The sequence below is a fragment of the Linepithema humile genome, chromosome 2 (genome assembly GCF_040581485.1).
Source record: "Linepithema humile isolate Giens D197 chromosome 2, Lhum_UNIL_v1.0, whole genome shotgun sequence".
NCBI classification, from domain to species: Eukaryota; Metazoa; Arthropoda; class Insecta; order Hymenoptera; family Formicidae; genus Linepithema; species Linepithema humile.
Window position 1 is genome coordinate 9,867,482 of NC_090129.1, and position 24,049 is coordinate 9,891,530.

The 24,049-nt window shown below is 26.8% G+C and overlaps 2 protein-coding genes across 4 annotated transcripts; both read right to left on the reverse strand.

Annotated features, from left to right (window-relative positions):
* Positions 1-9,033: 9,033 nt before the first annotated feature.
* On the reverse strand, positions 9,034-11,683 carry LOC136997749 (uncharacterized). The gene is made up of 2 exons (XM_067348926.1): positions 10,596-11,683; positions 9,034-10,435 (listed from the first exon to the last, which is right to left on the reverse strand). Exons 1-2 carry the CDS (start codon positions 11,638-11,640, stop codon positions 10,416-10,418), a joined length of 1,065 nt encoding a protein of 354 aa, XP_067205027.1. The 5' UTR covers positions 11,641-11,683; the 3' UTR covers positions 9,034-10,415.
* Positions 11,684-17,582: 5,899 nt separating this feature from the next.
* LOC136998205 (uncharacterized) lies at positions 17,583-20,924 on the reverse strand. 3 transcript variants are annotated; one of them, XM_067350654.1, is made up of 2 exons: positions 19,266-20,923; positions 17,583-19,169 (listed from the first exon to the last, which is right to left on the reverse strand). In XM_067350654.1, exons 1-2 carry the CDS (start codon positions 20,307-20,309, stop codon positions 19,167-19,169), a joined length of 1,047 nt encoding a protein of 348 aa, XP_067206755.1. In that variant the 5' UTR covers positions 20,310-20,923; the 3' UTR covers positions 17,583-19,166. The 3 variants fall into 3 exon arrangements, with proteins under 3 accessions (XP_067206755.1, XP_067206753.1, XP_067206754.1); XM_067350652.1 differs by having other exon boundaries at positions 17,584-19,121; positions 19,266-20,924; XM_067350653.1 differs by having other exon boundaries at positions 17,595-19,105; positions 19,266-20,912.
* Between the last annotated feature and the right edge of the window lie 3,125 nt (positions 20,925-24,049).

Below are 24,049 nucleotides of genomic sequence, written 5' to 3' on the forward strand. Positions count from 1 at the left end.
AAAGAAAAAAATTTTAAATTAAAAATTTGTCAAAAATTTTATAAAAAAAGTTAATTAAAATAAAATAAAATAATAAAATTAATTAAAATCATTCAATATTCGAGATCAACAAGTTAAAGAAAAGTTAGTTAATAAAAAAATAATAAAATAACATAAAATAAAATTTATAAAATTTATGTTAAGATAAATAATAGTTTTTTATTATTGTATGACCTCTTCCCCGACTGCCTCTTCTGTTCCTCCGGCCACCTCTGTTGTTCTGGCCTCCTCTTTTTTTTTGTTATTCCAGAAGGACCTGGTCTAACATTATTGTCATATTGTTAATTTCGCCGAGCGTACCACCGTTCACGCGACCAACCACCTCCTCTTCTTTTTTTTTCTAAAAAAAAACACATTTATAGATTAATAATTTAAAACAATTATGCATATAAATAAATCATTTAGTTACAAAAAAACAAATAAATATCAATATATATGAAAGAGGCTAATGGAGCCACCGCTGGTTGTTAGTGCGAAATTTTTTATCTCTTATATTTTTTCTCTCGTTTTCCTTCCTTTTAAATAACTTGCTTACTTTAATCATACATTCCGATTCTTGAATAATAAGATCGATGTATGCAATTTTCGTACACTTTAGTGTCTCGAATCTGAGATCAGTGTACATTTTAATGTCTCAATGCGGACGAATCAAGTTTCTATACAAAACATAAAAAATTTCGTGAAATTGTAGATTCACAATAATTACTAAATAATTTTCACTCACAAACAGGTTTCCGAAAAATCCAGATCAAAGAAATGCATGGATAAATTTTTGTAAGGACGAAGGATTTAATATAAATTTAGATTTTAGATTTTAACATTGCTTTTATGGAAATACTGCACGAGTGCAATCTCAATGAAAAACGCCATTAAAATTTGGTATTATTGTTGCATATTTTAGTTATTTTCTTTTAATTGTACATTATTTCCTAATTAAACATAACAAGTCATTCAATATTGGCGCCCTTGAGCGGCCATCTTGAGCGACCACTTTATATAGTCACTTCCGTCCGCACTTTTAAGACCAAACGCTCCCTCCTGTTTCTTTTTACTCAATGGTGCACATGGCTACGTAGTTCCAATGTGCACATTTTAGGTCCACAGGTGGCGTATCGCTTTCGCGGATCACGTAAAACCTGGCCGTGGCGTCTCTCAGGCTTCTCTCTGATCTTGGTATGTGACGGCACCCATGTAGTCAAAGGGCTATGCCGATTACAGCGCTCTCAACGTTACCAACTAGCCTAGAGGGAGTCTAGAGACTCTCGTGCGTGGTTCGAAGAGACGGTCCAGCCTGGGGGTCGATTGTGTATCTTTGTCGACTTTCCTCGCCTCTCGTATTTTCATCTCACATGAAAAAATACGCGCGATTGGCTATAAGCGTAGTGAAAATGCGATATCCTTAGGCTCACGAGAGTGAAAATCACAGATGTGAGATGTGAGTGCGAGCAATGGTCGAATGTTTGTATATCATATTGTATTATCATATATAACCAAGTACAATCGGCTGTGTTCCAATATTATTTTTATCATTATAATTCATTATAATTTGAAAATAATGAACGTTACTGAGAAACAAAAAGACTTAATGATCCGTTTCATGCAACAACACCCCGATTTTGGAAGGATAATGTAGATACAAATAAGATATAAAATATAAATATGTCATATGAATTTATATCCATTGTGCGTTACGTTTGATATCTATATATACCAATTTTTTTTATTTCTCTAAAATATTTAATATTTATTTTGTTCATAATATTTTTTTATATTGTCTAATTCTAAATCAAAAATAAAATATAATTTATTTGTATCTATATACCTGTACAATTTGAGAAATGTATTATCCGAGATATCAAATGGATCCTGTGTATCCCTCAATCTTCTCCTTATTATATTTAAATTTCTTTGCTGCCTTTTATTCCTATCTCTCTCATTTTCTTCTATCATCAGCAACATAACCAAATCCATTTTTTATACGCTGGCTCCGTGAGACTGCACAATACGATGCAAATTCGACACAATTTGACTGAATTCGACATCTAAATACTTGTCGAATAATCTCACGTGAAATAATTCGCATTTTCACTATAGTGAAATTTACACAATCAAGTGAATGTTCACTTTTGTTATTTTCACTAGGTTTTGAAATACACAATCGACCCCCTGATCCTTTGTAAAGACAAGACAAGACATAATACATAGTTTTCTGATATCCATACTACACGTCTCTCATAGTGCTTATATCCTAAACGCAAATCCTTTCGACCTTATTGGAACTATTGTGGGCTTCCACGTCGAAGAGGATTAACCAGGATGTCAACCACAGGGTAACCTAACCCCCGAGATACGTTCCTGGACATAACTAGTGCCCACAATATCGAGAGACGCGGTGACATCTCACGGCCACTTTGCATAGCAGTGGCACTGTGTATGAGACATGTTACAACTGATTCTTTAAACAAATAATGTTTAAATAAATATTATATATTTAATTAATTGTATCTTACATAATTTCTATATCAAAGAAATATTTGTAATGCTGAATATATTGATATTGTGAAAAATGCAACTGATACTGTGAGAGAAAAGAAAAATAGCAGTATTCATTATTTATATTGCTTTTTGGCACCAAGAATATTTTTATAAATGTTCTAACTACATGGTTGGTTATTTTTCGGCAATACAATACGTATAAGGTTATTACATTGCTAACATTATACTAACAATTTCTATAAAAATGAGTATCGCGATTATAATTATGATAAAATGCAATAATCCAAATATCACACACTTTTCTTTCAATATATGTTGATTGCAGAAATATGAAAGTACGCTCTTATATGTATCTATAAAATATTTTGTTAGAATTATAAAATTTATTTATGTTTTTAACTTACAACATTAGCAGACAGACGTGCATAACTAGCAGCATAATCACTGATCAATTTTTATAATTTACAATGTTATATTATCATTTCCTTGAATTATAATCGCAAGTGATGTTTAAAGAATTTAAATGTATAAAACTGTAATTCATCGTTTTCTCAATAAAAGATTTTTGTATTACGTTTCAATAAATCCGTATCAGACTAGATTTTAAAGACCGGAGTTTATGAGTTGGAGATTAAAATTAGACCAATCAAATAATTTTAATTTTAATGTATTTTGTTCTAAAAAATTAAATTGTAATTTGTTATTTGCAACTTTTCATCTTTAATAAGTGATCTGATTTAAAAATGTTTTGAACCAAATCTCGGATAAAACGATTGCAGGAAAAATTGCGAAAAGATTTGCTTTTAACTAAGCTGAATTTTATTTAACATTTCTACGATTTTGGTAAATTCCAATATAATCAAATTTTTACGTATTTATCTTCGTATTATTTCTGAAGTAAGCAAAGTATGATTTTAAATATTAAAATCAGTTATGAAATATATTACATATATTAAGTAGTGTTAAATGTAAAATTCTTAAAAGGCGTTGCGTTGTGACTTCTAGATCGTTTATCGAAAAATTGTTTGTTTACCTTCTACACTGAAGATGGTCTAAGCTGATGGCCGAAACGTCTGTGGTTTTTCTATATAATGTAAATAATAATATTGAGCATTAAATTCTGGCTTTTAGCTCTACCAGCTTTTAGCTCATGTAATAAAATTATAATTATTATATTAATTTAAAGAGCTATATTTATTAAATAAGTTTATGATAAATTTAAATAACTATTGCCGTTTCACAGTTGTACTTTTATTTTTTATTTTTAATTAAATTTTTTTTTTATTTTTTATACAGAAAGATAGTAAAAATATAATTTTATAAAATAAATTAAGCTTTCAATAATACGATTAATTTTAATATTTAGCCAATAGGACACTCACGAAATTGAAACATTCAAAATTTGTCGACGTCCATTTTTTATTTTATAACATATTCTATGAATATAATGTTATTATTATTATTTAATTTTTTTTTAGTTATTTTATATTATTTCAGTTTTATAAAAATACTTTTTTAGTGATTAATTAATTTTATTTAGCAAAATGCTCGAAAAATTTAAAATAAATTTATTGTTATTGGAAAAATATTTGATCAGATTACACAAATAAAGCATGTAATTTTTCGAAAACAATTTAAAAAATTTTTGTTATTAATTTTGGAGGTCCCGTTTACCTACAAATTGATTGCTTACAGTACCGATTGCCGACATCCCATTTGTCCACATTTTGTTTGCACACAAAAATGATTGCTTACAGATCAGTTATCTACAAGCTATACTACACACAAATAAAAAATTAAAAGGCGAACGGTCGTTTGCATACACGACAGTATTGCGCACAAGTCACATTGCACACAAAAATTATTGCCTACAATTCGACTGCTAACAAGCTCTATTGCGCACAAATAAAATATTAAGCAAAGTCTATCCGCATTGCCCGGTGTTTTTAATTAAAAACTAGGTCTACAATTATACGGTTCCACCGGACGATGGAGGTAGATTTTTCTTTGCGCGAAAAGTTGCAAACCCATGTGAAATCGTATAATTATAGACCCAGTTTTGCATTCAAAGCACCGGACGATGCAGGTAGATGCTTGCTTAATTTCTTATTTGTGTGCAAAACGACTTGTAAGCAATCGATTTGTAGGCAATAATTTTTGTGTGCAAATGAAATGTGGACAAACGAGATGTCGGCAATCGATACTGTAGGCAATCAATTTGTAGGCAAACGGGGCTTTTCCAATAATTTACTTTAACATGTACTTTAACGTGTTCTTTGTTATGATAAAACTTATCGAATTTTTTTGCAATGCAATTTTTCGCGGATCTCTACTAGAAAGGAAGAAACTCTTCTTACCGTTTAAAAATCTCTTTGCAAGAGCAGAACGCTATTTGACTTTTATTCTGCAGATTACTCTGCAGACTGGACGATTATATTATCAGATGATCATTTACGTTACAAAGCAATCATTAACGTTAGAAAACAATATTATATTAAATCAGATAGCGTTTGAGTAAATTGAAAAATTCTATTTTGCATTTCTTATAATAAACAATGGTTGAATATTTCGCAAAAATCAAGTTTAAAAAAAAATCGGTTTTTTGTGTTACTCCAGAACAAACGTAATAGAATATGAAAGAAAAAAATAACGTATAATTTTTACATTGCGAAACATTTCATATAACGAAAAAATTATAATAATTCATTATGTAAATGTAACATTGAAAATTTATACACGAATGCACGAAAAAGAATTTTTCTTTTTTAATTAAATTGCAAGCAAATTAAAGTTTTACTTTCTTTTAATGCTCCTTACATTTATGTGTGCCAAAAGTTTTTCCATTTAAACAAGTTTTTTTTATTTTCTACGGGCATACTAAATGTTTGTACAGAGTAGTTAAATAAAGCGTCATTTTTTTATATGTATATTTTGATGCCTATGTATTTTAAGTATAATAATTATTATCACATGCCATGTATTAACATCCACACTCAGTCTCTAATTATAATTACATATAATTATATTATTAATTATGCTAAATTATTATATACAACTTGAGAAATCTGTTTAAAATACAAATAATTTCAAATTTGTTCAAACCGTTTTAATTTCTACAATTATAATTTGACTTAATGATTAAAAAATATGTCGTTAAAATATTTTGTTTTTACAGATTTTTGATAGCAGCAAACATTTGAAAAATCTTGTATGATTATCGAATTTAACTGATATTCTTGCACACAAATAATTATGATAGCTTCTCTAGCTATAATGCTGTTCGAACGTATATAATATCTACTTTAAGATATTTATATTGTGAAAGGATTCAAATAAATTATTTAAGAAACATCTGGCAGTCATATATATATATAGGCAAATTTTCTGATTATTTAAGCAGTCCAGTTAATCTGATTATTTAACAAAAACCAAAAAAACTCGATAGTAATTTATTATTATGTTACTATAAAAATAAATTGTATTTTTTATTAAACAATGTAACATTTTTATATTTTTTAGTGTGCAATATAAAATTATTTTGACTTTTTCATACTGTTTCATTTTGTGTGTGTAAATTTTAAACTCCCCCTCCCCCTTCCGACCCATGAAAAAATATACTGAGTGCGCCACTGGTCGGCAACATTACATTTTGCAAATACACAATAATCTTCAGCACAAATTTAGCGACAATTTACACTATAAGATACTGTTGTGCAAATTTATAATTTGTATAAATATATATATACATATATACATATATATATATATATACATATATATATATATATATATATATATATAGAACAATTATAAAATTGCTTATCTAATATTTAAAATTATTTACATATATATGTCGAAAAACTGGTGCATTTACATATGTTTTATCTAATACGTTTTTGTAATAATATAAATGACTAATTATAATTTTATTACATAAACTGGTAAAGTTAAAAGTTAGAATTTAATGCTCGCAATTATTTACATCAGTGCTTGGAATTATCTCAGTATTTCAGTCGATTCTCGTGACGTCTTCTTTCCTCTTCTTACCGCGAGCGAAACAGCGCTAGGACCAGCGCTGCCGAGCGTCAGGAGCTGCACTATCCAATTAATGATTAGATTCTTTTTTCTTTATTATTCAAATTTGAAAATGTTCCCCAGACCTACTGGAGAAATCACTCTAAAAAGAACGCGTCAGCAATTGTATCTGACGTGAAAATCAATTGAAACATTTCCATAATAAATTTAAAAATAAAAAAAAATTATTTTTAATACATTTTTAGAAATTTAGTAAATAAAGGGAGAAGATCCTAATCATTAATGGGATAGTATCGTTCTTGACACTCGGTGGCGCAAATTGAAGGGGCTGCGTCGCGCGCGACAAGAAGAGGAAAGGAGGCGTCAAATACGAGAATCGGTAGAAATGCTGAGATCATTCCGAGCACTTATTTACATTATATCGAAAAACCACAGACGTTTCGGCTTTAGGATTAGGCCATCTTCAGTAGTATAGAAAATAAACAAACAATTTTTCAATATATGATATCGAAGTTACATCGCTTTTTAAAAATTTTACATTTAACACTATTTAATGCATATTTAAGATGGAACTCAAACGCAAAATTCTTATAATTATATAATTTTTATCGTTGTCTATATTTTCTAAATTTTTTGATTTCAAGGTTGAAACGTAAAACCGGATTTCTTAATTTGATTTCTTTATAGCTATCTATTCTGATGCCGTTGCTAATTAAAATTAAAACCATATTGATTGCATCAATGTTTTCAGTGTATCTTAATTATATTACGTTTATAAAAAAAGAGTCCACAAAGCGTCACTTTATTTTCCGTAACGTCTTCATATTCTTATTGATCAAGCCAGCCTTATTTTATAACATTGTATTCACTGAGGATGCTAAAAAACTAATGTCACTAATTGCGAAAAATAAGGTGACGCTTATTGGGCAATTTTTAATAAACGCAATGTAATAAAGACACATTGAAAACATTGGTGCGGTTAATATGGTTTCAATATTAATTAGCAACGGCATCAAAGTAGATAAATACATAGAAATCAAATTAAGAAAGTACGGTTTTGCCTTTCATCCCGGAGATAAAAAAATCAGGGAAAATATAAACAATTGAAATTATATAATCAAAGGAATTGCGTTTGAAATAAATCTTAAATATGTATTAAGTAGTGTTAAAAGTAAAATTTTTAAAAGGCGTTGCGTTGGGATTTCTAGATCGTTTATCGAAAACTTGTTTGTTTACCTTCGACACTGAAGATGGCCTAAGCCCAAGGCCGAAACGTCTGTGGTTTTTTTATATAATGTAAATAATAATTGCGAGCATTAAATTCTAGCTTTTAACTCTACCAGCTCATGTAATAAAATTATGATTAATGTATTAATTTAAAGAGCTATATTTATTAAATAAGTTTATGATAAATTTAAATGACTATTGTCGTTTCACAGTCGTACTTTTATTTTTTATTTTTAACTGAATTTTAATTTTTACTTTTTATACAGAAAGATAGTAAAAATATAATTTTAATAAAATAAATTAAGTCTTTAATAATACGATTACTTTTAATATTTAGCCAATAGGACACTCACGTATTTGACATATTAAAAATTTATCAACGTCTATTTTTTATTTTATAACTTATTTTATTAATATAATGTTATTATTAATATTTAACTTTTATTTTGTTATTTATTTTATACTATTTCGGTTTTATAAAAATTTTTTTTTTAATAATTAATTTATATTATTTAGCTAAATGCTCGAAAAATTTAAAAGAAATTTATCGTCATTGGAAAAATATTTGGTCTGATTACACAAATAAGGCATATAATTTTCCGAAAATAATTTTATAAATTTGTGTTATTAATTTACCTTAACGTGTACTTTAATATCTTCTTTGCGTTATGGTGAAATTTATCTTATTTTTTTGCAATTTCTTGCAAATCTCTACTAGAAAGCAGAATCTTTCTTACCGTTTGAAAATCTGTGCAAGAGCGGGGCTCTATTTCACTTTTACTCTGCAGAGACTGCACGATTACATTATCAGATGATTATTAACGTTACGAATCAATATATTAAATCAGGTAGCGTTTGAATAAATTGAAAAATTCTATCTCGCATTTCTTATACAAGATAATGATAAAATATTTCGCTGAAATCGATTTTTACAAAAAACAACTGTTTGTGTTACTCCAGTGCCAAATGTTACTGATAGAATATGAAGGAAAAAATAACATATATAATTTTTACATTGCAAAACATTTCATATATCGATGAAATTATACTAATTCATTATGTAAGCATAACATTAAAAATTTAGACACAAATACACAATAAAAACTAATTTTTTAAATATTAAATTGTATGCAAAATAAAATTTTACTTTCTTTTAATGTCACTTAAATTTATTTGTGGGTCAAAATTTTTCTGTTAAAAAAAATTAATTTTATTTTCTATGGGCATACTAAGTATTTTTGTATAGAATAATTAAATAAATCGGTTTTTTTTTTCATGCATATGTATTTTAAGTATAACAATAATTATCACATGTCATGTATTAACATCCACATTCAGTCTTATTATAATTATGCTATTATTATACTAAATTACTATAAATTAAAAAATGCGTTATGTCCATATTCAAAATTATGTACCGCAAACTCAACATCATGCAAGCATTTATAGTATTAAGCAAGTAATCTATAAAATTTTACATAAGCTTTTTACATTACTATTTTACATTAATATTAAAATAATAAAATGACGCAATTTTATAGATACTTGTAATACTTTAGAGAATTAATACATTATTTATACATTTGCTTACATTATGCTCTCAATGTGTGTAAGTTTTAGTTTTATGAAGTGTCATGATCGCAGTTTCTATCTTTAATTATAAATAATTTAAAATTTTAAAACACAATTAATTTAAATGTCGTTCGAACCGTTTTAATATCTTCAATTATCTGTCAAATTATAATAATTAAAAAAATGTCTTGTTAGAATATTTTGTTTTTGCAGATTTTTGATAGCAACAAACATTTGAGAAATCTTGTATGATTATTGAATTTAACTAATAGACGTTAGTTTCTGATTTATTAATGTACAAATAAATAAAAAATTATTAATAAAATAGCCTGATGATACAATAAGCATTTGTCTTGAATATTTTTCAATTTTATAATGAAATCGTCTTACATGCGTTACAGCATGCATTTCGTTTATGACAAATTAATTTTTTTATTATACTGAAAGCATTATCAATTTGAAAGGCTAAGTATAACTGCAAAAACTGTCATACTCATATTTTACCAATAATTATTATTACATTAATATTATATGTTCGAAAACCTGTAATACTATAATAATAACTAAGGAGTCATAATAAATTTAAATAACCTAAAGTACAATAAATGTCCAGGCTACACGTACGACCAAAGTACACATAAAATTTTAAGAAATAAAAATTAAACTAAAATATTGTGCTGAATAACTTATTAAAAAATTTTGTCTCTGAACCGAAAAGTCGATTGTTAGTTTATAAAATTGTTTTATTTTATGAAACTATAAGCATAGTTTATAAATTTAAGACGGATTACATATAAGCAAAATATATCAAATATATTGCACATATTAAATATAGTTTATAAATTCCAAAAATGAAACTTAGTCTTTCTTATAAAACGTAAATTTATAAACGAATTTATAATTTCATAAACATAAAACGAATTATTGCATGTCAGAGATACATTAGTTTCTGTGCATATTATAAATTGTTTCAATTACCAAAGTCAAGATTGCCTTTTGTCGTGGTGCCTGGTTGTCGTGCTACATTGTCAAGATTGCCGTTAGCATCATTCACCTATGAATATACCTATAAAATTTATAAATATTCGTTTGTGAAACAAGTTGTCTGGCTATTGTTTGCGTTTGTTCTACTAAAATATAAACGCGATTCGACAAAATGAAATTTAATTATATGCACGTATATAATTGAATTAACAATAATTTCAATAAAACTTTCTGTCACTTACCTTTTTTTTTACTCTTTTTCTCCTGTTGGCTTTTTGACGGTCCAGCTATTTCATGCGCTTTTTCCGTGCTTGGTGGTTCTTTCATATGTGTGTTTTCAGTATGATGGTTTAAATCCTTTAAGTCAACATCAATGTCTATTAATTTGGAACAAAAATTACATTTTACTTGAGTAATATTACTCTTTTGACAGTATTTCCACCCCCAACTAACGGTATGGTGAAAATTTGGTGTTCCTGGATGTCTAGTTTCTAGATGATAATATAAGGCATATATAACAGTGCTTATAGACGTGTAACTTGCACACAGACAACATTCTGAATATTCTTCGTTACGATACTTGAAATACATCCGCGGGAATTGATTTCCGTCTTGTTTTTCGTATGCAAAAACTTTCTCATGATGGTCCTCTACATGCTTACAAAACTTTGTCAAATTAATGTCGATATAACATCCTTGAAATTGGCATTCTGGAAATTTGCAATTTACTAAAAAATTGCTATCATCACATGTGTAATTTTTCCATAGATCTTGCACATCTGTGATCTTATTTGGCACATAGATTGAGCCCGTGTCAATTTTTTCCAATTTGCCTGCTTCGTTATGTTTTGATATATGATTTTTTGTGTTACCTATAATATAACAAGTTATACGTTCATTGCAATTGTTCAGTGTGCACTTCAACTCAAAAACATCAGTTTGTGTGTAGTATTCTTCTTTAGTTTTGCCCGTTACATATTGTACCACTTCTTGTGTTGGATGTAACATCATATGACGGGAATAATCTTCTTGCTGAACAGCCCCACTACAAATTAAACAATATCCCGCCTCGTTGTAATATGTATCCGGTGAATTTTTTATATTTTCCTTTACTCTGGAAGCGAAATGATCATTATGGCAAAATCTTAAATGTCTTGAAAAATTACTAAGATTGGCGTAAGTTAAATTTGTTTTGCACGTCTTGCACTTTGCTTTAAATCTCTCTTTGGGAATCTGTTCCAAATAATCCCACACATTGTCTTTAGTTAAGATAATTTCTTCAGACATTGTGTCTGTTTCAACTGACTAAACGCAGATAACTGAATACGAGTCTTACATACAGGAGCCTTTATACCGAAAAGTGTCCGATAGAGGGAAATAAAGGAAGAAATATGATATAGTTTTCTTTTAAATGTAAATATTGATACGTCGGTCAAATCTAACCAACAGATATCGAGAGACGCGGTGACATCTCACGGCCACTTTGCATAGCAGTGGCAATGTGTATGAGACATGTTACAACTGATTCTTTAAACAAATAATTTTTAAATAAATATTATATATTTAATTAATTGTATCTTTAATAATTATTATATCAAAGAAATACTTGTTATGCCGAATATATTGATATTGTGAAAAATTAAACTGATACACTAAAAGAAAAGAAAAATAGTAGTAATCATTACTTATATTGCTTCTTGGCACCAAGAATATTTTTATAGATGTTCTAACTATATGGTTGGTTATTTTTTGGCAATGCAATACGTATAAGGTTATTACATTGCTAACATTATACTAACAATTTCTATAATAATGAGTATCGCGATTATAATTATAATAAAATGCAATAATCTAAATATCGCACAGCTTTCTTTCAGTGTATGTTGATTGCAGAAATATGCAAGTACGCCTTTATATATATCTATACCTATAAAATTATTTGTTTAAATATTATACAATTTATTTGTATATTCTTAACTTACAACATTAGCAGACAAAAGTGCTTAACTAGCAGCATAACCACTGATCAATTTTCATAATTTACAATGTTATATTATCACTTCTTTGTATTACACTTGCAAGTAATGTTTAAAAAACTTAAATGTATAAAATTGTAATTCAATGTTTTCTCAACAAAAGATTTTTGTATTACGTTTCAATAAATTCGTATTAGACTAGATTTTAAAGGCTGAATTGGAGATTAGACCAATCAAGTAATCTTAATTTTAATTATTTATTTCTGCATTTTGTTCTGAAAAATTAGATTGTAATTTTTTATTTGCAATTTCTCATCTTTAATAAATGATCTGATTAAAAAATGTTTTGAACCGAATATCGGATAAAACATTTGCAGAAGAAATTGCGAAAGATTTGCCTTTAATTAAGCTGATTTTAATTTAATATTTCTACGATTTTTGTAAATTTTAATATTATCAAATTTTTACGTATTTATCTTCGTATTATTTCTGAAGTAAGCAAAGTATGATTTTAAATATTAAAATCAGTTATGAAATATATTACATATATTAAGTAATGTTAAATGTAAAATTTTTAAAAAGCGTTGCGTTGTGACTTTTAGATCGTTTATCGAAACTTGTTTGTTTATCTTCCACATTGAAGATGGCCTAAGCCCAAGGCCAAAACGTCTGTGGTTTTTCTGTATAATGTAAATAATAATTGCAAGCATTAAATTCTGGCTTCTAGCTTTACCAGCTCATGTAATAAAATTATGATTAATGTATTAATTTGGAGAGCTATATTTATAAAATAAGTTTATGATAAATTTAAATAACTATTGCCGTTTCACAGTTGTACTTTTAATTTTTGTTTTTAACTAAATTTTAATTTTTGCTTCTTATACGGAAAGATAGTAAAAAAATTATTTTAATAAAATAAATTAAGCTTTCAATAATACGATGTATTTTAATATTTAGACACTAGAACACTTACGTAATTGACATATTCAAAATTTATCAACGTCTATTTTTTATTTTATAACATATTGTATTAATATAATGTTATTATCATTATTTAACTTTTATTTTTATAGTTATTTTATACTATTTTGGTTTGATAAAAACAATTTTTTAATGAGTAATAATTTTATTTAGTAAGATGCTCAAAAAATTTAAAAGAAATTTATCGTCATTGAAGAAATATTATATCAAATTACACAAATAAGGCATGTAACTTTTTCAAAATAATTTCATAAATTTTTGTTATTAATTTACTTTAACATGTATTTTAATATCTGTTTTGCGTTATTAAAATTTATCGAATTTTTTTACAATGCAATCTTTCGCGGATCTCTACTAGAAAGCAGGAAACCCCTCTTACCGTTTGAAAATCTCTGTGTAAGAACGGATCGCTATATGACTTTTACTCTGCAGAAACTGCACGATTACATTTTCAGATAATCATTAACGTTACGAACCAATATATTAAATCAGGTAGCGTTTGAGTAAATTGAAAAATTCTATTTCGCATTTCTTATACAAGACGATGATTAAATATTTCGCAGAAATTAATTTTTAAAAAGATTAGCTGTTTGTGTTACTCCAGAAACTTAATAAAATATTAAAGAAAAAAATAACGTATAATTTTTACATTGCTAAATATTTCATATATCGAGGAAATTATAATAATTCATAACATAAATGTAACATTGAAAATTTATACACAAATATACGAAAAAGAATATTTTTTTAAAAATTAATTGCAAGCAAATTAAAATTTTACTTTTTTTTAATGCTTCTTAAATTTATGTGTGCCAAAAGTTTTTTCATTTAAACAAGTTTTGTTTATTTTCTACGGGCATACTACATGTTTGTACAGAATAGTTAAATAAAGCGTCATTTTTTTATAATTTTATGCTTATGTATTTGAAGTATAATAATGATTATCAGATGCCATGTATTAACATCCACACCCTCAGTCTCTAATTATAATTATACTATTAATTATACTAAATTATTATGTGCAACTTGAGAAATCTGTTTAAATTACAATTATTTTCAAATTCGTTCAAACTGTTTTAATTTCTACAATTATAATTTGACTTAATGATTAAAAAATATGTCGCTAAAATATTATGTTTTTACAGATTTTTGATAACTGCAAACATTTGAAAAATCTTGTATGATTATCGAATTTAACCGATATTCTTGCACACAAATAATTATGATAGCTTCTCCAGCTATACTGCTGTTCGAACGTAATATCTAATTTAAGATATTCATATTGTGAAAGAATTTAAATAAATTACTTAAGAAACATCTTGCAGCCATATGTAGACAAATTTTCTGATTATTTAAGCAATCCAGTTAATTTGATTATTTAACAAAAACCAAGAAAACTCGATATAAATTTATAATTATGCTACTATAAAAATAAATAGTATTTTTTATTAAACGATGTAACATTTTTATATTTTTAGTGTGCAATATAAAATTATTCTGACTTTTGGTCATACTGTCTCATTTTGTGTGTGTGACTTTTTAACCCCTTTTTTTCCCCTCCCCTCTGCACCGCGAAAAAATATCCTAAATGCGCCGCTCGGCAATATTACATTTTGCAAATACACAATAATCTTCAGCACGAATTTGGTGACGATTTACACTGTTAGATACTGTTGTGTGCAAGTTTATAATTTATATATATAGAACAATTATAAAATTGCTTATCTAATATTTAAATTCATTTACATATATATATATATATATATAAGTGGAAAATCTGGTGATCTACATATGTTTTACCTAATACGTTTTTGTAATTATTTAAATAACTAATTATAATTTTGTTACATAAGCTAATAAAGTTAACAGTTGGAATTTAATGCTCGAAATTATTTACATCAGTGCTTGGAATTATCTCAGCATTTTAGCCGATTCTCGTGATTGATGCCTTCTTTCCTCTCTTTACCGAGCGCGCCGCAGCGCTAGGACTAAAGACGCTCAGCTCAGGAACTATACTAACCAATTTATGATTAGATTCTTCTCCCTCTATTATCAAAATTTTTTTAATGTTCCCCAGGTCCACTGTGGCGACCGCTCTAAAAAAAAACGCATCAGCAATTGTACCTGACGTGGAAATTTATTAAAATATTTCCATAATAAATTAAAAAATAAAAAAAAATTATTTTTAATACATTTTTAAAATTTTATTAATAAAGGGAGGAGAACCTAATCATTAATTGAATAGTATCGTTCTTGACACTCGGCGGCGCTGGTTGAAGCGGCTATGTCGCGCGCGGTAAGGAGAGGAAAGGAGGCGTCAACTACGAGAATCGACTGAAATGCTAAAATAATTCCGAGCACTGATTTACATCATATTGAAGAATCACAGACGTTTCGGCCTTTGGTTTAGGCCATCTTCAGTAGTATAGAAAATAAAGAAACAATTTTTCGTTAAACAATTTAGAAGTTACAACGCAACGCCTTTTAAACATTTTACATTTAACACTATTTAATACATATTTAAGATTAAACTTGAACGCAATTTTTTTGATTATATAATTTCTATCGTTGTCTATATTTTCTGATTTTTCGATTTTAAGGTTAAAACATAAAACCGGATTTTTTAATTTGATTTCTTGACAGTTATCTATTTTGATGCCGCTGCTAATTAAAATTGAAACCATATTGACCGAAATAATGTTTTCAGTGTATCTTACTTACATTACGTATAATAAGAATCCACAAATCGTTACCTCATTTTCCGTAACGTCTTTATATTCTTACTCATCCAGCCAGCCTTATTATATAGCCTCATTGTATTCACTGAGAATGCTAAACAACTAGTGTCACAAGTTGCGAAAAATAAGATGACGCTTTTTGGACAATTTTTAATAAACGTAATGTAATTAAGTCACACTGAAAACACTGGTGCGGTCAATATGGTTTCAATTTTAATTAGCAACGGCATCAGAGTAGATGAATACATAGAAATCAAATTAAGAAAACACGGTTTTGCCTTTCAACCTGAAGATCGAAAAATCAGAGAAAATATAGACGATAGAAATTATATAACCAAAGGAATTGCGGTTGAGATAAATCTTAAGTATACATTAAGTAGTATTAAATGTAAAATTTTTAAAAGGCGTAGCGTTGTGACTTCTAGATCGTTTATCGAAAAATTGTTTGTTTACCTTCGACACTGAAGATGGCCTAAGCCCAAGGCCGAAACGTCTGTGGTTTTTCTATATAATGTAAATAATAATTGCGAGCATTAAATTCTGGCTTTTAGCTCTACCAGCTCCTGTAATATATTTATGATTAATGTATTAATTTAAAGAGCTATATTTATTAAATAAGTTTATGATAAATTTAAATGACTATTGTCGTTTCACAGTCGTACTGTATTATTGGTTTTATTTTTAACTGAATTTTAATTTTTACTTTTTATACAGAAAGATAGTAAAAATATAATTTTAATAAAATAAATTAAGTCTTTAATAATAACGATTACTTTTAATATTTAGCCAATAGGACACTCACGTGATTTGACATATTAAAAATTTATCAACGTCTATTTTTTATTTTATAACTTATTTTATTAATATAATGTTATTATTAATATTTAACTTTTATTTTGTTAATATAATTTGTTTTATAAAAATTATTTTTTAATATTAATATTTTAAGATTATTAAAAGAAATTTATTTGGAAAAATACTGATTACACAAATAAGGCATATAATTTTCCGAAAATAATTTTATAAATTTGTGTTATTAATTTACCTTAACATGTACTTTAATATCTTCTTTGCGTTATGGTAAAATTTATCGAATTTTTTTGCAATGCAATCTTTCGCGGATCTCTACTAGAAAGCAGGAAATCTTTCTTACCGTTTGAAAATCTCTGTGCAAGAGCGGGGCTCTATTTCACTTTTACTCTGCAGAGACTGCACGATTACATTATCAGATGATTATTAACGTTACGAATCAATATATTAAATCAGGTAGCGTTTGAATAAATTGAAAAATTCTATCTCGCATTTCTTATACAAGATAATGATAAAATATTTCGCTGAAATCGATTTTTACAAAAAATCAACTGTTTGTGTTACTCCAGTGCCAAATGTTACTGATAGAATATGAAGGAAAAAATAACATATATAATTTTTACATTGCAAAACATTTCATATATCGATGAAATTATACTAATTCATTATGTAAGCATAACATTAAAAATTTAGACACAAATACACAATAAAAACTAATTTTTTAAATATTAAATTGTATGCAAAATAAAATTTTACTTTCTTTTAATGTCACTTAAATTTATTTGTGGGTCAAAATTTTTCTGTTAAAAAAAATTAATTTTATTTTCTATGGGCATACTAAGTATTTTTGTATAGAATAATTAAATAAATCGGTTTTTTTTTTCATGCATATGTATTTTAAGTATAACAATAATTATCACATGTCATGTATTAACATCCACATTCAGTCTTATTATAATTATGCTATTATTATACTAAATTACTATAAATTAAAAAATGCGTTATGTCCATATTCAAAATTATGTACCGCAAACTCAACATCATGCAAGCATTTATAGTATTAAGCAAGTAATCTATAAAATTTTACATAAGCTTTTTACATTACTATTTTACATTAATATTAAAATAATAAAATGACGCAATTTTATAGATACTTGTAATACTTTAAAGAATTAATACATTATTTATACATTTGCTTACATTATGCTCTCAATGTGTGTAAGTTTTAGTTTTATGAAGTGTCATGATCGCAGTTTCTATCTTTAATTATAAATAATTTAAAATTTTAAAACACAATTAATTTAAATGTCGTTCGAACCGTTTTAATATCTTCAATTATCTGTCAAATTATAATAATTAAAAAAATGTCTTGTTATAATATTTTGTTTTTGCAGATTTTTGATAGCAACAAACATTTGAGAAATCTTGTATGATTATTGAATTTAACTAATAGACGTTAGTTTCTGATTTATTAATGTACAAATGAATAAAAAATTATTAATAAAATAGTCTGATGATACAATAAGCATTTGTCTTGAATATTTTTCAATTTTATAATGAAATCGTCTTACATGCGTTACAGCATGCATTTCGTTTATGACAAATTAATTTTTTTATTATACTGAAAGCATTATCAATTTGAAAGGCTAAGTATAACTGCAAAAACTGTCATACTCATATTTTACCAATAATTATTATTACATTAATATTATATGTTCGAAAACCTGTAATACTATAATAATAACTAAGGAGTCATAATAAATTTAAATAACCTAAAGTACAATAAATGTCCAGGCTACACGTACGACCAAAGTACACATAAAATTTTAAGAAATAAAAATTAAACTAAAATATTGTGCTGAATAACTTATTAAAAAATTTTGTCTCTGAACCGAAAAGTCGATTGTTAGTTTATAAAATTGTTTTATTTTATGAAACTATAAGCATAGTTTATAAATTTAAGACGGATTACATATAAGCAAAATATATCAAATATATTGCACATATTAAATATAGTTTATAAATTCCAAAAATGAAACTTAGTCTTTCTTATAAAACGTAAATTTATAAACGAATTTATAATTTCATAAACATAAAACGAATTATTGCATGTCAGAGATACATTAGTTTCTGTGCATATTATAAATTGTTTCAATTACCAAAGTCAAGATTGCCTTTTATCGTGGTGCCTGGTTGTCGTGCTACATTGTCAAGATTGCCGTTAGCATCATTCACCTTTGATTATACCTATAAAATTTATAAACTTTTGTTTGTGAAACAAGTTGTCTGGCTATTGTTTGCGTTTGTTCTACTAAAATATAAACGCGATTCGACAAAATGAAATTTAATTATATGCACGTATATAATTGAATTAACAATAATTTCAATAAAACTTTCTGTCACTTACTTTTTTTTTACTTTTTTTCTCCTGTTGGCTTTTTGACGGTCCAGCTATTTCATGCGCTTTTTCCGTGCTTGTTGGTTCTTTCATATGTGTGTTTTCAGTATGATGGTTTAAATTCTTTAAGTCAACATCAATGTCTATTAATTCGGAACAAAAATTACATTCTACTTGAGTAATATTACTCTTTTTACAGTATTTCCACCCCCAACTAACGGTATGGTGAAAATTTGGTGTTCCTGGATGTCTAGTTTCTAGATGATAATATAAGGCATATATAACAGTGCTTATAGACGTGTAACTTGCACACAGACAACATTCTGAATATTCTTCGTTACGATACTTGAAATACATCCGCGGGAATTGATTTCCGTTTTGTTTTTCGTATGCAAAAACTTTTCCATGATGATCCTCTACATGCTTACAAAACTTTGTCAAATTAATGTCGATATAAAATCCTAGAAATTGGCATTCTGGAAATTTGCAATTTACTAAAAAATTCCTATCATCACATGTGTAATTTTTCCATAGATCTTGCACATCTGTGATCTTATTTGGCACATAGATTGAGCCCGTGTCAATTTTTTCCAATTCGCTGGCTTTGTTATGTTTTGATATATGACATTTTATGTTTTCTGTAATATGACAAGGCATACGTATATTGCAATTGTTCAGTGTGCACTTCAACTCAAAAACATCAGTTTGTGTGTAGTATTCTTCTTTAGTCTTGTTCGTTACATATTGTACCACTTCTTGTGTTGGATGTAACATCATGTGACGGGAATAATCTTCTTGCTGAACAGCCCCAGTACAAATTAAACAATATCCCGCCTCGTTGTAATATGTATCCGGTGAATTTTTTACATTTTCCTTTACTCTGGAAGCGAAATGATCATTATGGCACATTCTTAAATGTCTTGTAAAATTATTAAGATTGGCGTAAGTTAAATTTGTTTTGCACGTCTTGCACTTCGCTTTAAATCTCTCTTCGGGAATCTGTTCCAAATAATCCCACACATTGTCTTTAGTTAAGATAATTTCTTCAGACATTGTGTCTGTTTCAACTGACTAAACGCAGATAACTGAATACGAGTCTTACACACAGGAGCCTTTATACCGAAAAGTGTCCGAGAGGACAAAATAAAAAAAGAAATATGATATAGTTTTCTTTTAAATGTAAATATTGATACGTCGGTCAAATCTAACCAATAGATATCGAGAGACGCGGTGACATCTCACGGCCACTTTGCATAGAAGTGGCAATGTGTATGAGACATGTTACAACTGATTCTTTAAACAAATAATTTTTAAATAAATATTATATATTTAATTAATTGTATCTTTAATAATTATTATATCAAAGAAATACTTGTTATGCCGAATATATTGATATTGTGAAAAATTAAACTGATACACTGAAAGAAAAGAAAAATAGTAGTAATCATTACTTATATTGCTTCTTGGCACCAAGAATATTTTTATAGATGTTCTAACTATATGGTTGGTTATTTTTTGGCAATGCAATACGTATAAGGTTATTACATTGCTAACATTATACTAACAATTTCTATAATAATGAGTATCGCGATTATAATTATAATAAAATGCAATAATCTAAATATCGCACAGCTTTCTTTCAGTGTATGTTGATTGCAGAAATATGCAAGTACGCCTTTATATATATCTATACCTATAAAATTATTTGTTTAAATATTATACAATTTATTTGTATATTCTTAACTTACAACATTAGCAGACAAAAGTGCTTAACTAGCAGCATAACCACTGATCAATTTTCATAATTTACAATGTTATATTATCACTTCTTTGTATTACACTTGCAAGTAATGTTTAAAAAACTTAAATGTATAAAATTGTAATTCAATGTTTTCTCAACAAAAGATTTTTGTATTACGTTTCAATAAATTCGTATTAGACTAGATTTTAAAGGCTGAATTGGAGATTAGACCAATCAAGTAATCTTAATTTTAATTATTTATTTCTGCATTTTGTTCTGAAAAATTAAATTGTAATTTGTTATTTGCAATTTCTCATCTTTAATAAATGATCTGATTAAAAAATGTTTTAAACCGAATATCGGATAAAACATTTGCAGAAGAAATTGCGAAAGATTTGCCTTTAATTAAGCTGATTTTTATTTAATATTTCTACGATTTTTGTAAATTTTAATATTATCAAATTTTTACGTATTTATCTTCGTATTATTTCTGAAGTAAACAAAGTATGATTTTAAATATTAAAATCAGTTATGAAATATATTACATATATTAAGTAGTGTTAAATGTAAAATTTTTAAAAAGCGTTGCGTTGTGACTTTTAGATCGTTTATCGAAACTTGTTTGTTTATCTTCCACACTGAAGATGGCCTAAGCCCAAGGCCGAAACGTCTGTGGTTTTTCTGTATAATGTAAATAATAATTGCGAGCATTAAATTCTGGCTTCTAGCTCTACCAGCTCATGTAATAAAATTATGATTAATGTATTAATTTAGAGAGCTATATTTATAAAATAAGTTTATGATAAATTTAAATAACTATTGCCGTTTCACAGTTGTACTTTCAATTTTTAGTTTTAACTAAATTTTAATTTTTACTTCTTATACGGAAAGATAGTAAAAAAATAATTTTAATAAAATAAATTAAGCCTTCAATAATACGACGTATTTTAATATTTAGACACTAGAACACTTACGTAATTGACATATTCAAAATTTATCAACGTCTATTTTTTATTTTATAACATATTGTATTAATATAATGTTATTATCATTATTTAACTTTTATTTTTATAGTTATTTTATACTATTTTGGTTTGATAAAAACAATTTTTTAATGAGTGATTAATTTTATTTAGTAAGATGCTCAAAAAATTTAAAAGAAATTTATCGTCATTGAAGAAATATTATATCAGATTACACAAATAAGGCATGTAACTTTTTCAGAATAATTTCATAAATTTTTGTTATTAATTTACTTTAACATGTATTTTAATATCTGCTTTGCGTTATTAAAATTTATCGAATTTTTTTACAATGCAATCTTTCGCGGATCTCTACTAGAAAGCAGGAAACCCCTCTTACCGTTTGAAAATCTCTGTGTAAGAACGGATCGCTATATGACTTTTACTCTGCAGAGACTGCACGATTACATTATCAGATGATCATTAACGTTACAAAACAATCAATAACGTTAAAAAACAATATTATATTAAATTAGGTGGCGCTTGAGTAAATTGAAAAAATCTATTTCGCATTTCTTATAGAAAACAATAATTGAATATTTCGCAGAAAAATCAAGTTCTTAGAAAAATCAACTTTTTGTGTTACTCCAGAACAAACTTAATAAAATATTAAAGAAAAAAATAACGTATAATTTTTACATTGCTAAATATTTCATATATCGAAGAAATTATAATAATTCATTACATAAATGTAACATTGAAAATTTATACACAAATATACGAAAAAGAATATTTTTTTAAAAATTAATTGCAAGCAAATTAAAATTTTACTTTTTTTTAATGCTTCTTAAATTTATGTGTGCCAAAAGTTTTTTCATTTAAACAAGTTTTGTTTATTTTCTACGGGCATACTACATGTTTGTACAGAATAGTTAAATAAAGCGTCATTGTTTTATAATTTAATGCTTATGTATTTGAAGTATAATAATGATTATCAGATGCCATGTATTAACATCCACCCTCAGTCTCTAATTATAATTATACTATTAATTATACTAAATTATTATGTGCAATTTGAGAAATCTGTTTAAATTACAATTATTTTCAAATTTGTTCAAACTGTTTTAATTTCTACAATTATAATTTGACTTAATGATTAAAAAATATGTCGCTAAAATATTTTGTTTTTACAGATTTTTGATAACTGCAAACATTTGAAAAATTTTGTATGATTATCGAATTTAACCGATATTCTTGCACACAAATAATTATGATAGCTTCTCCAGCTATACTGCTGTTCGAACGTAATATCTACTTTAAGATATTCATATTGTGAAAGGATTTAAATAAATTACTTAAGAAACATCTTGTAGCCATTTGTAGACAAATTTTCTGATTATTTAAGCAATCCAGTTAATTTGATTTTTTATTTAATTTGATTTTTTATTTAACAAAAACCAAGAAAACTCGATATGAATTTATAATTATGCTACTATAAAAATAAATAGTATTTTTTATTAAACGATGTAACATTTTTATATTTTTAGTGTGCAATATAAAATTATTCTAACTTTTGGTCATACTGTCTCATTTTGTGTGTGTGACTTTTTAACCCCACTTTTTCCTCTCTCCTCTGCACCGCGAAAAAATATCCTGAATGCGCCGCTCGGCAATATTACATTTTGCAAATACACAATAATCTTTAGCACGAATTTGGCGACGATTTACACTGTTAGATACTGTTGTGCAAGTTTATAATTTATATATATAGAACAATTATAAAATTGCTTATCTAATATTTAAATTTATTTACATATATATATATATATATATAAGTGGAAAATCTGGTGATCTACATATGTTTTACCTAATACGTTTTTGTAATTATTTAAATAACTAATTATAATTTTGTTACATAAGCTAATAAAATTTACAGTTAGAATTTAATGCTCGAAATTATTTACATCAGTGCTTGGAATTATCTCAGCATTTTAGCCGATTCTCGTGATTGATGCCTTCTTTCCTCTCTTTACCGAGCGCGCCGCAGCGCTAGGACTAAAGACGCTCAGCTCAGGAGCTATACTAACCAA

Coding starts and splice junctions, on each gene's coding strand:
- LOC136997749 (XM_067348926.1), bottom strand. CDS start 11,640: ATGTCTGAAGAAATTATCTTAACTAAAGACAATGTGTGGGATTATTTG. Junction 10,436..10,595: donor GAAAAAGAGTAAAAAAAAAG/GTAAGTGACAGA, acceptor TAAATTTTATAG/GTATATTCATAGGTGAATGA.
- LOC136998205 (XM_067350652.1), bottom strand. CDS start 20,309: ATGTCTGAAGAAATTATCTTAACTAAAGACAATGTGTGGGATTATTTG. Junction 19,122..19,265: donor AGAAAAAAAGTAAAAAAAAA/GTAAGTGACAGA, acceptor CACAAACAAAAG/TTTATAAATTTTATAGGTAT.